Source organism: Medicago truncatula, chromosome 3 (genome assembly GCF_003473485.1).
Source record: "Medicago truncatula cultivar Jemalong A17 chromosome 3, MtrunA17r5.0-ANR, whole genome shotgun sequence".
NCBI classification, from domain to species: domain Eukaryota; kingdom Viridiplantae; phylum Streptophyta; class Magnoliopsida; order Fabales; family Fabaceae; genus Medicago; species Medicago truncatula.
Window position 1 is genome coordinate 8,040,683 of NC_053044.1, and position 13,818 is coordinate 8,054,500.

The window sequence follows — 13,818 nt, forward strand, 5'->3', positions numbered from 1 at the left end:
CGTGACCGGGGTTCGAACCCCAATACCTCCACTTGTGTGTGTGAGTTTATAATGGCTTTGCCATTTCGTCTATCTAAAAAAAAAAAAAAAAAAAAACGGTATTAAAATAATTTACTTTTTACACAATTGAATTAACTAGCTTTCCTCGTTTTCTTTTTACTTTGCATTTTTTTTTTTGGACATTGGACACTTATTTTTTTTTTTTTTCCCACGCCAAATTTCCATTTTTCATTTATTGGAAGACACCCATCGTGACACTGATGACACTAACTTGGACCAAAAATATGTTACCTTAGAAATAAAGAAAAATTCTTATGATAATAACTTCATATTAGTATCATCATGATTTGCAATTTATAAACTCTCATAAAGCAACTACCTAGGAATCCAAGGTGGGGAAAAAACCTGGGATGGTTCGTTTCGTTTTGTTTTTTAGGAGTTTTTCTTTTTTTCTAATTAACCAAAGGAAATTTACAAAGCTACCCTTAAATTAAAAAATGGTTTGAATAGTAAGTTGGTATTTTAGTTAAAAACAAGTGGAGTTAGAATCGTTCCTTCAAAAAAAAAAAGTGGAGTTAGAATTGTTGATTTATTCCTTCGTATTTTTGTGTGAGAGTAGGTTAACAACCTGATATAATAGATTCAGTTTCCTTACTGAACCAAATAACTAAAAATACATGAGCTTTTTTTGAGTGAAAAAAAAAAAAAAACTCATTTTTGTTATAAGTGTAAAATAATGAAATAACAACGCTATTTTCATGGATTTGTTTCCAAGAGAGGGTGAGGAAGTCGATTTGCATGAGATGTAAATGAAATTTCATATGCATTATTTATATAAATATTACTACTTGATAGTTTGACGAACACTTCCCATCTTTATTTTCATAATTCTTGAGAGTTTCTTTTTATTTTTTTAAATCCTACTAATTATACTTTTAGGACTAAAAAATAATAATCAAACGCATCTTATCAATTCAACATTTAGGTATTAATTTTATTGTAGTTCTTCTTTCAATTTCTTTTTAGTTCTTTCAACATTTACGGCATGGTTTTTAATAAGAAAAAAGTTTTGCGTAAGTAATTGACTTCTCAGTTTTAGGCAAAGAAACAAATTATAAAGGTATATTTTCATTTATGTTTCTAAAGTTATACTCCTTTATAATTTAATTTATAAAAGGAGGTTCCGTGAGTATAGTTCAGTTGGGGTCGAGGTTCGAATGCCCAACATCCCACTTTTTCTCTTTAAAAAAGGTGAGTTCTCGCCACCAGATTACCTGACAAAAAAAAATTATAAAAGGAGAAACTAAAGGAGTATCTTTTTAGTTAATTTTAATTTAATTTAATTATTAGGAAGCTATTTTTATTTAAGTCGGGGACATGGTATTTTGATGCAAAATAGATCAAGAAATTTCTTTTACTTCAGAACTCTCTCTCTTTCTTGTCAAAAAACACTCTCTCTCTCTCTCTCTCCTTTTAAAAAAGAAATCTATCTCTCTCTCTTTGGTTTAAGATTTATTTTATGGCGTAGAAATTAATTGAAATTCTGACAAAAAAAAATGAAATTAATTGAAATTACAATTTTAGATAGTCTTAACATACATAAAATTTTCAGTGTAGTGATAGATATTCATTTGAAATTAATCGAATCAAAACTAAAAAAAATGGTATTTCTTTTTGACAAAAAATGGTATATTTGAAATTGTTAAAAATGCCTCATATTAATTGAAAATATAACTAATTATTTTGATGTTTTTACATGAAGTTTTTGTCCCTTGAATTAGCTACAACTTTTTTTTCTTTTCTTTCTATCAGTCCAAAATTATAAGTTGTTTCGACAATTTCACAAATATTAAGAGATGTAATTAATTTTGTATGGAAAAGATATATTATGAGTTGTTTTACATAATTATCCTTAATAAATGGTATGAGAAAAATAAATTAAAGAATTAAAAGAACAGAAAGTAATAAATAGTTAAGAGTATAATAGAAAAAGTAAACAATCTTTACCTGTTTCTTCATTGCAATAGACTTCCAAAAGATACTTAAGTGATATTTCTAATAGTGTAGCAGCACACATTATACAGAATATAGATTTTCATGTAAATTATGCATAGATGTGTACTCAAATCTGAAAAAATAAAAATAAATTATAATGCTCAAAGTCAACATACATTTTCCATTAGAACACGCACGTCTTCGCTCGTACCAGGCTTCATGGATCTCTTTTTATTATCATCCTTTGTTAGAATGTGGAAAGCTTCTATTGCATTTCAAATCTTTTAACCGAATACATATGCTTTTGGTTTTTCCCTTTAACAAATGTATTTGCTAACCGTAAGACAACCTTATCCTATAGGTGAATTTCAAACCCTCATCGTGGATTCTTGCCATAATATCTCTCCAAAAGCAAATGCATTTGTAGTATTTTATGTAATTAATACAGAGCTCATTTTTTGTCGTTAAATTTGGATTTTTCTTTAGACTCAATTAAAGTTTTAATAACTCCATTTCTTTTGCTCATACAGTTTTAGACTCGGCATATTTGATCGATCGTAAATTTGGTTAAACTTGTTCATGTCCGAGGAGGAAAGTACTTATATTACAAGTTTTGCAGAAACAAGCAGAATGAAATGAGTATGCTTTATGACACATATTGCCTTCTCTCTTAAGAGTGGTTTGATGGTCCAATCGTCTTTCTCCAATAAATGTGCATAGATAGATTTACATTTCTCTTTTGACATATAAAATATTTCTCATTTGTAAAACATTTCCCTTTTACAATTACAAGGAAATAGAGTTTAGAGATTACATTGCTCAAAAAGCATATAACATATTCATCTAAGACCTAATCAATGAAAACACTCATGGATAATGCACAAATAACTAAATTAAAAGAAAACAACATTACATGAACTTGGGACTGACTTTGAGTTGGATGACAAGGCACTACGAAATCTGCAATCCTCGGCTCCAAATGCGTCTTCAATCTCCAAAAAATTAGAAGCCTTTGCTCTGAAACAAACTTGACTTTTTTAGTCTTCAAATCAAATAGGAATCAATGTTGCATTTGTTCTAATGGAATTTTTTTTAAACACATTTATGCTTATTCTGGAATTCTAAGGGATTCAATGGTTGAATTACTTGCTCCTATAACTCATACATCAAATTTACTTCATATACAATGAGATAAAATCAAGTAATTCACGTTGTCTAATACATTCACTAGCATTTACATGAACATACATTTTTAACAACATAATAAATACCACATAATCCATATATGCTTCATGTATCAGGCAACCTCAACATGATTAAATTCACCAGAAACCAACTTTTCAATTGGACCAACAACCAAGTCCACAACCTTTCTTGAGTCTGAACCCATCAGAGGCGCATGCAAAGGTGCTTTAGTAGTTCAGTCACGTCCAAATGAGAGCCACTTTGTCATGGCAATGTGAAACACCAATCTGGGAAGAGAATCTAACAACCCAGAACAAACTGATCGAAACCCTAATAAAGAAAACCGTAATGACGACTAAACCCAAATCATAAAATGAAATCCAATTGAACCCAACAAAAACCTCAGCAAACCTCGCAAAATTAGAATTTGAATCGAACACAGCAGTCACGAAGTGACTCAGAAACTCACCTTGAGAACTGAATCGAAGGACAGATTGTGACCACGGACATCTCGTGAACAAATTCGTACTAGATTGACGCTGAATAAGACCGTGGAACAATTCCTAATTATTGTTCATCTCTGTGTTTGGTGTTTTCGCGAGAGCTTTCCTCTTCCAATGAAAATCTCTTGAAAGCAAATTAAGAATACCAACAAACAAGATATCCTTGATTCGAGAATAGTTCCCTCTCTATGACGTTGTCACAATAGCGAGATTGATAAATTAGCAGCCTTGAAAATACCATTGGATTATTCAACATCTCCTTAACACATTACCAACATCTTCATATATTACAATGTTAAAACTTTCATTGTAGAAGGAGTATTCAATATTTTTCTTCTCTTTCCAATGGATAGACCGGACAAAAATAATCTTCTTACTCTTTTCACTATTTTCTTTATTTATGGGAAAGAATAAAACATGTTTATTCTTTTTAGTCGATAACATGATGAATATTCATAAACTCATATTAAAGTAAGAGGGTATCTAGGACAGATCACATATAAGATGAGCCTCCATCACTCATTCTTTTATATCACTTTCACATAGTAGTGAGAATATTCAAGAATCCTTCATCCGTTCCAACTTTTTCCACCTTGATACTGTAAATATAAACAATAAACAAAAAAAAAAAAACATCATTCATTAATTAATTTCCTAATTTTCTTTGCAAAAAATAAATAAACAAATTTCCTATTTTAAAAATAAACCCCACTTAAGAATAAACCAATAAGATGTAGATTAATACCTAACAACAATAAAAAATAAGAGTAATTATATGCAGACACCCATACCCATTTAACATCTCACCCTTCAATCCACGTTTAATTGTGTGAGCTCCAGCCACTAGGCACCTTAAAAAAAAAATCTCGCCCTTCATGTCCCCACTAATCCAACATGGTATATGTGTATTGTGTAGAATAGAAATAAAAGAAAAAAAGTTTACATCCAATAAAATATTGACACATATAATATAAGTGTGCAAAAATTATAACGTATCTATCAATCTTCACTAAAAAATAATTAACAAAAGTAGGGTGCATCTACTATGAACCCTCCCAAAAACGGCTGAACCGGACGCATTATTAATCTCCACACAAGTAATAATATATTATAAACTATGCCTAAAAATTAAATAATGTAGAAAATAGTTCAATAAAATTTCAAATGTTATTAAAATAGTTTTTTTTGTTTTTGTGGTGGCCGAGGTTTGATCGCCGGACCTTGCATACATTATGCATTGTCCATACCAACTGAGTTAAGCTCACGAGGACATCAAAATAGTTTATAGTGAAGACTAAAATATATCTATCATTTTAAAATATGATTAATTTGTTATGTGTCTGGTATTTCTAAGATCAAGTTAATAATTTCCATTTTTAATGTGAGTTTAATATATGTAGGGGTGAGGTTCGAATCCCAGACACCATATTTATCTACATTTAAAATGTATGAGCTTTAACCGCTAAATTGCTTGACAAAAAGAAAAAGACAACAACATATCAATTCTATTTAGAATCACACAATTCACGAGGATAACCCAACCATGATAAGCCATATCAAACCTCACCTCGATTCATATAGAACTATGACAGAAAATTTTAAACTTAGATCTCTCAAACAACCATATCTATGGTTTTTTTTTTTTCAATGGTCAGATTTTGTCATTATAGTCTATATTATTATATATCATTGTTATATTAAGAGTTTAATTACTATGCATTATCAACGTAAAATTATTTTACGTTGCATTATGATATGTTGCCATGTCAATTTAAATGTATAAAAACATATTAGTTGTTATATTTATTAATTGGCGTGACAATACACCATTAAATACATGTGTAAAATAACTTTACACCATCAATGTATGATAATTCATTTATTATTATGACCTTAAAGTGAAAGTTACATACTTATCACAATCGGCAGAGGGACTAATCTTGTAGGGAGTGACAGCACCACATTTGGCAAAGAGTGCAGCACCATTCTTCTCATCAAATAAATAAAATACTCCTAGCAAATTCTCTCAAGCACCTACGTATCCTTACGATCAAGGGCAGTAGTGGCTTCAGCATCAATTGTGATAACTGCATCACAACATTGTTGCATAGGTTCATCAGCACCTGCAAGAAAATCAATACATGGACCAAGATTTGAGCTTCAGCTACAAAATCACATAAGATTTGAGCTTCAACCTTAGGTTAGGTTTAACAACCATGAACATCACCAAAATCACACATGCAACCTTTATGATTGGCATTGTTTTCTTTAAAAAAAATCACATTTAAGTGTGGGTTTATTTATATAATAGTTAAGTGTCATTTTATTTTATTTTATATATTTTTAAACAAAAGAAGGAATTAAAAAAAAAAGATAAGGTTGGTTAGGAATTGGTATTTTGAGACGTGGGAACAGGAGGAGAGGGATGTCTTTGTCAAGATATAATGAAGGTGGTAGTTGTGGTGCATGGTCCCCAATCCCTAACATATGTAGACTAAATTAAGAGAAACTTAAGAAAATTAATAGCAATATTAAATTGACAAAATACATTTTAAGTGTTAACTTATTTTCTTAAGAAGTCAAATAAACTTATATTAAAAATAAATTATTCTAACACAAGACATGCCACCTCCTTCAAACTAAGGATCACACCAAAAAGAGATCTTATTTCCCATCCAGAATACCCGTGTTATAAGTATCTGCAACTTGCCAAATTGGCATGATGTTAGATTTGATGATAATGGCTGTGGGGCCCTGCATACAAGTTCTCTAGTGTCCTAATGGGGGTATCTAATAAGTATCGAGTCTTAAATATCTAAGATCTCTTTCATTTCTCCTCTTAACTCATCCTTGTTCTATCTATTGCCTCGTTATCTTCTGTCTATTGTGTTATGTACTCTCAACTTTCAATCATCATTTTTTGTAAAAATCAATTTTGGGTGTTTATTGTGTGTTAGTGAAAATCAATTTTGTTAGAAGAGGTCATTCGTGTGCCTCAGTTGGCATCCAAGAAGATTACCTCTAATACGCACATGAATTTCTTCCAAAAATAAATTTAACATTTACACTAAGCTCAACAAGTTCTCACTCATGTCTAACATATAATACAAAAATACAACACTACCACTTTTAACTTTGGGTGTTGTGCCCCCAAATGTAGTTCAACTCATGGTTGATAGGTTGCTAAACTCGAACCGGATAAATGACAACGAATCAAATTTGGTGAGTCTATAATGCAACAATGGTATCTTTTCTTAATCTTCTGGTTCTTAGGAAACAAACCCAGGTACTACCGGTCGATTAACCTTAACAAAAGCTCGTTAACCCCTTAAACTCAACCCCTTGATTCAACAACGGCAGAATGCAACAAGACAATTGCTTCGAAGATATAAAGATTTGGTGGTATCTTTATTGACATTTACCAATTTTCAATGTCAATCATAATTAGTCTTCCGATGCATGTGTTCTAACTTTCACCCGTTCACCATTGAAGTGAATATACTTCCATTTAAGGCCATATCGTTTTATTACCAGTTTTCTTTTCTCTTCTTGGCCTAGTATTCTAAAGGCACTTGCCACTTTCCTGACTGTATCTTCATCAGGTTTTACCCGCAACTCCTCCATGTCAGCAAATACCTGAACTTACATATAATATAGCAACATGTCAAGTCATAGAATAGTAAATTCAAATTTTCCAAATAAAATCATGTTAAAGTGTAGTGTGATGAATGGATCTAGATTCCATGCAATCAAGGGATCATGCATTTTCTGAAACCAACCAATTCAGACCATCAAATCAAGATCAAAAGACTCACTTTAAACTTTTTATATTGGATTTAAAATTCCAAGTCGGAACATGAGTTGTCAGATCTTGATTGAACGGCCTCGATTGCTTTACTGCAGATTTTCTAGGGAGTCCAAATCCGTGATGAGATTAACGGTACTACTACCAAAAATACCTCTACAATTCCTATAAAAATGAAGATACCTCCACAATCTTATCTGGCAGATTATGATGATCATACACTGAAATCATCCTGGAAAACAGTCTCTTAGAGACAGAGCGCATGTGGGCATGTATAATCATATTCCACAAGGATTCTGCCTCGTCTACTCTCTGCTCCATATCAAATGCCAGAAGAAGCGTGTCGTATGTTCCCATTGTTGCTCCTTGTCCTTTGCTCAACATCCACTTGGCTAACTGAAAGTATAAAGGATTTTATAACTAATGAGATTCTAACCATTCCCCACAATTAACCAAGGTCATAAAGCAAAGGTAGTATTCGCATAAAACAATGAATTCATGAATTTCAAACATATACGTGTTCTTAATTTGCCGATTCTAAGATGTGTGATAGATCCGGAAAAGCAAAAAAAGTCAAAAATCATGCATATTTATGACTTGAACACAACCTCGATAGCATTCTTGAGAAGTACTAACCAGTGTTCATATTGATGGATGGAATATTATGAAAGCATGTTGATATGAGAAATATATAAAATTAAGTTCAAGATTCATATTTATAATAAGTACTATAATAAGCATGTTGATATGGAATATTATGGATGGATGGAATATTATGAAAGCATGTTGAAAGAACATTTGTATGAGCTAAAGATCGTTCATCATTTATGTATTACCTCAAACCATATATGTTATAAATATAGCATGATTGAGAAATTACAGTGTCATATTTAATACAGATTACTTTGCTAAAAGTTCTAGCAGAAAACAATCATTCATTTCATGAGAAGGCAATTTTATAGCCCCGGGCATTTAAGCTCCAGCACATGTAACGTAACCGAAAAAAGATATCAGTCATAAAAACAAACTGAACATCATTAGAAGTAAAAATTTCTCTTTAAATTCACAAGTCGGTGAAAGTGTTCAGCTTTAATATACACAAGTTCTAGAAAATAGTGGCAACCGTACTTGAATTACACGAACCCACTGACCCCTTTTCCTTAAGATTTTTAAAGCCTTAGCTACTGCAATCAATGGGAACTCTGTTTCCCAAGCCGACCATTTGTCTAACGCTCCATAAACAGCCTCTTTCTCATTAGGGAGTTCACAGATCTGCCATTTCAAAATTCACAATGGACAATCCAAAATAAACTCACTATAACGAGATAAAAAAATTAAAATAAAAAACAATTCAACAGAAAACAACACATTCATTCTCCTGATAAGGGTTTGGATTGCACATATTGAACAATTCAAATTTTCTTGTATTAGAGTCCAGGAAAGTTACCTCCAGAACCAGAAATAAAGAAAGAAAACTAATTTACTGGATAATACGTCCCCGAAGGAGTAGCCCAGTGGTTAAAGAGTTGGGACATTGATGGAGTTCAAGAAAGAGGTCCAGGGTTCTGATCCTTGGCTGCTAACATTTCCCCCTCCCCTCTAACAACTAATATTTGCGTATAAAAAAACAAAATATACTGGGTAATACTATTACTTCCTCTTCTTTCCCGTTACAGCATTCAAGCATATATAGCAGATCTAATTTACTCAAAAGGCAATAATAGAAACCAACAAATCTTTGTACCAAAAGAAAAAGAAAAAGAAAAAGAAAGAAACCAACAAAGCAAATAACAAATGCAGTAAATAATAACAGTATGACAGTGCAGCACATAACATCATGACAGCTATAGAATGCATCCTAAGACCAGAACTAACTTTCTTAGTTGTGCTGTATTACCCCACTGGCGGCTCAATATCTCTTTTGTGTCATTCCTTCGAAGCAAGCCCACTTTCCAAGTCTTCTGGCGTTATCATCTCTCTTTGTCTTAAATAATTCTTAGCACCTAAATAATGGTCCATTGATACCGTAGAGGTGATTTTAGGCATCAGATGGTAGATGTTTAACACTAGAGGAGAGTATTGTTACCTACTTCTCTGGTAATTGTGGTAAACTTTCAAAGAACGTAACCATAGGTAGGTGATGATGCTTCAATCTGTTGCCACAGATTCAACTCTGAATACCAACATCAGCAGCAACTTGCATTTCCTACTCTTCCTGCTTCAGAATAGAGCTCCTCCTCCTTTCCAGTCATTGATTACCCCAATTATCTCCCATGGCATATGTCACTGAATCCTTTGCATAACCAACTCAGCACTGACATGATGACTCCAGTGCAAGCCATCTTGTTAGATGAGCCATAAAATCTAATGGATTGACGCCAATTTAGGCAAGATTAACATTTTATTGAAAATGGTTAAGGTTAGCACTCACATCTAATGGTATCAATTGCTTAATGTCATCTTTCCATTCCAACATGCACCTGTCTTTGGAATTTTCTTCTAGTCCATTAGTCAAAATCGCATTGGTGCTAGTAAGTTTACGAGAGATAGCTATCTATTTTGAATTTCATCCTACTAAATGTTTTGTTAAATCTCAGGCCAACCACCAAACGTTGCTTGACCGAGAATTTGGCCAATATGGCTGGTACAATCCTTTGGGGATACATGTTACTTTCGTAAAAGTATTCTCCACATACACTATAGTTTCCTTCGTTCCAAATCGGAAACAATTTCAATTTTTAATCAGTTTAATTCATCTGTTGAACTAAAATTAAACAGTGAGGAAAAGTCTCTTCCAATATATTGGGGATGAGTTAAAGCCTTTCACAAAATATCTACCAACGGCAGAATCTATGCATCTAAGGATGTTGTTTTTAATTAATAGAATTATCCTTATTCTGCAATAACCCAGGAACAGTCCATATATAATCCTAAATCCATTCCCATAACTTTAGGCATAATTCCTCCATCCTTATCAACATGCCTAAACCAGCTGGTCTCTCAAATCCATCTTCTTCAACTACAAATTCCTTACCCTTAAGTCCAGAGTATCCTAATCTATGTAACACCGACACGTGTAGATACATTCAATTATTCCATATTCTCAAATTATTATTGGTGTCAACGTATCAGTGTCCGTGCATATAGCAGTGCTTTGTAGCTCCTCATCTATCGAATTCATTAGCTTTGTCCAGGGCAAATTCTACTACTCGTGAATCTCCTCCTCAACCACCTATAACTCCTTCCAAAAAATCAATCCATCCTACGCAGAGCACATCTAATTCTTGTATCGTCAAACCACATATCATTTCACAGTGTAATGTAGTCTAAATTTGATGCTTTAATAGTTAACAATACATGGACTTTAGTGGCCTTTACCAGCTAAATGATTTCACATTGGTCTCAAAGTTGGTTTTTTAGGTCAGAAAATGAAGATGGATGCATAAACAACTACAAAGCCAGGTCGGTTCCAAAGGGTTTTAATCACATTCCAGGTTGGGATAATTTTAAGACCTTTCCCGTGCTGTGAAACAGTTGCTGTCCAGATTTCGCTCTATTTCTCTTGCCTTTCACCAGCCTATTCATTGCATTGATGATTGACGATAATATGCTTTCCTGAATGGTTATATTAAGACGGAGGTCTATAAGTCTCAACCACAAGACTTCTGAGTCATAAACAGCCTTTCAACAGCTGTTATGAAAATCAAATTAAGTAATTTATGGTCTTGTACATGCTCCATGGGATTGGTATGAAAGGCTTGCCAAGCATCACTCACAGTTAAGTCCAGTTGATGTGATACATCTCTAATCTTTCTCAAAAGCGCTCAATCTACTTATATGTGCTCATCATTGATGATATTATTATAACTAGAACATCTCTTTCCTTGGTTCAGAATTTAATTTAGACGCCACATGTTGAGTTTGCACTTAATCAGTTGGGATTTCCAAATTAATTTCTGAGCATACATTACAGATTTAACACTAAACAATGCCAACTATCTAAATACACAGCTCGGTTTTTTTTATTATTTTCTGGGTATACAATTCTTTCATAATTTTCTCTTGTATAATCCTATCTCAGAATTCCATACACAAATAACCGAAAATATAACTCACTAACTATCTAATAGGTATCTTAGGCAAATCGAAGATTGTGAACAAAAATGAAAAAATAAATGCGTAGAGGAACATACAGTTCTGACAAGAGTGAGTGCCTTTTGGCCAGACTGAGCTGAATCTTTTCTTTGCCACAAGTGGTGTTCTATCTTACCCCCTTTTTTCTTCTTCCCTTTTCTGCATTACACATAAAACAGATTATTCACACAACCAAACACACATTAGCAAATTTACAAAAAGAAAACAAATCAATAACCTACTTATCCTTCTCAACAGAACCACCAACAACATTCGGGCTCAACTTCGACCCGACAACTTTGCAGGAGATACAACTTGTCTGCAATTAAGAACAGAATATTGCAATTTTTTCAAAGCGAAAAAAATAAGAAATTCAATTATTTTCTGAAACAATTGTTATACCTTTGGAGGGATACTTATTGCAGATGACAAGAATTTATTCGGTTTAGTCTGCGAGAAAAGAAGATAAGGGTGAATGTATGATATAATTACTTTTTTTTTTATTATCAAATGATGAAGAAAACAATGAACGTTACCAAACATGTCCATTGTAGGAGTATTGGAGAAAGAATTGAGCTTTCAATTGTTATAGGCATTGATGTACTGGTTTCGAGATAGTGATAGTGATGATGTCTGCAATTTGGTTATATAACTATTGCATATCACAGAACAATAGCGGTTTGTCCAAAATGAATACGAGAGAAACAGGGATTTGCAATTGAAATTAGGGATTTCAAAACCAACAAAATCAAGAAAGGAGGGAGAGAGAGAGAGAGAGAGAGAAACAGTTCGATTTTTAATCAGAATCAGTTAAAAATCATAACAAAATTAACAAAGCAGGATTGGAAACAGAGAAAGGGTTCGATTTTGATGGAGTTTCTGAAATCGGACAGGAATCGGAAAATGGCGACGGCGGTTTCCGACCAGGAATCGGTGGCGACGGCGGCTTTGAGCCAGGGAGAGTTGGGTTCATGTGAAGGAAGAAGAAGAAACAACAACCTTGAAGGAAGAAGAAGAGTTAATATCAGCCATCTATTTAATATCCAAAGGTCTATAGTTGTTCTCATCATTCTCACATACAAAAATCATTCTCATGTGATATGTCTTTTATATATATATATATATATATATATATATATATATATATATATATATATATATATATTAACTTGCTAAAACACTCCCACATAAAAATTAGTGGATGTGTTATAGCAAACCCATATATATATATATATATGTATATCATTTCTCTTTTTGAACCCTTAAAAAAAATCATTTCTCTTTTTGAAACGTGTTTACGCTGTTGTCGATGTATTAATAGTCGAGTAAACCATAAAATTGGTCTCTATGTATCAAATTCTCAAATTGGTCCCGACTCTATTAATAACTCAAAATGATATCTATCTTTGTCAAACGTTTCTTCAAATAGTCGCTATCTTTGTAAATGATTTACTAACGAAGGGATCTAACTAAGAAACGTTTGACAAAGAGATGGACCATTTTGAGTTATTAATAAAGTCGTAGACCAAATTGAGAATTTGGTACAGAGATAAAGACCAATCCGCAAAGTTTTTTTCTTTTCGTGAAACCAAAATAACAAATTTTTTTCTTATGAGGGACCAAAAAAGGTAATTGAAATCTAGTTAAGAAATTGACGCAGAGTAAATCAGATGTTTATCCAACACAGTGATAAGTATGCTAATTTTATCAAACAAATAAAACGTTGTATCCATAAAGATTGAACTTAGTTACTTTAAGTTCGTATCGTCAAATTTTCTGAACAAGTTGTTTATAAAAGTATTTAAGTGGTTTGAATCAATATAGATAAAGTTGTGATAGGATTGAATTTCAAAAACAATTTCTCATATGTTTTCTCTTAATAAATTTAAATTGTATAATTTTTATCCCTAAGATATAATTCCACCCTTTCCTCACCATACGACTCTGGCTAAGGTTAATGCCGCAAGATAAAATAGAAACACTAACTTCGGATGTACGACAGAAAAATAGTCGATTGTTTCTATGACATATGACTGAAAAGCTATACATGAATGTAGACCTACCCGTGATTTCTTAGGCGATATCGCATATACATAATATAAACCATGTCTCTTAGATAGTCAGCCATACTAGGGTCTGACTAAATTAAAAGGTCAACTGCGGAACACTACATCGACGACAAAGCATTAAGAACAA

General features: G+C 32.6%; 1 protein-coding gene and 1 long non-coding RNA gene across 4 annotated transcripts; both read right to left on the reverse strand.

Annotated features, from left to right (window-relative positions):
• Nucleotides 1-3,902: 3,902 nt before the first annotated feature.
• On the reverse strand, nt 3,903-5,970 carry LOC120579660 (uncharacterized). Its single transcript, XR_005645406.1, has 2 exons — nt 5,597-5,970; nt 3,903-4,282 (listed from the first exon to the last, which is right to left on the reverse strand). It is a non-coding gene; the product is annotated as an uncharacterized lncRNA (long non-coding RNA).
• A 728-nt stretch (nt 5,971-6,698) lies between these two features.
• On the reverse strand, nt 6,699-12,664 carry LOC25488703 (pentatricopeptide repeat-containing protein At4g18975, chloroplastic). Of its 3 annotated transcripts, none has more exons than XM_013603640.3 (7): nt 12,159-12,661; nt 12,025-12,072; nt 11,865-11,941; nt 11,682-11,781; nt 8,617-8,760; nt 7,672-7,884; nt 6,699-7,319 (listed from the first exon to the last, which is right to left on the reverse strand). In XM_013603640.3, the coding sequence occupies exons 1-7, from the start codon at nt 12,216-12,218 to the stop codon at nt 7,128-7,130; spliced, it is 834 nt and encodes a 277-aa protein (XP_013459094.1). In that variant the 5' UTR covers nt 12,219-12,661; the 3' UTR covers nt 6,699-7,127. The 3 variants fall into 3 exon arrangements, with proteins under 3 accessions (XP_013459094.1, XP_013459095.1, XP_024635999.1); XM_024780231.2 differs by having other exon boundaries at nt 7,144-7,324; nt 12,159-12,663; XM_013603641.3 differs by lacking the exon at nt 8,617-8,760 and having other exon boundaries at nt 7,036-7,319; nt 12,159-12,664.
• Nucleotides 12,665-13,818: the final 1,154 nt, after the last annotated feature.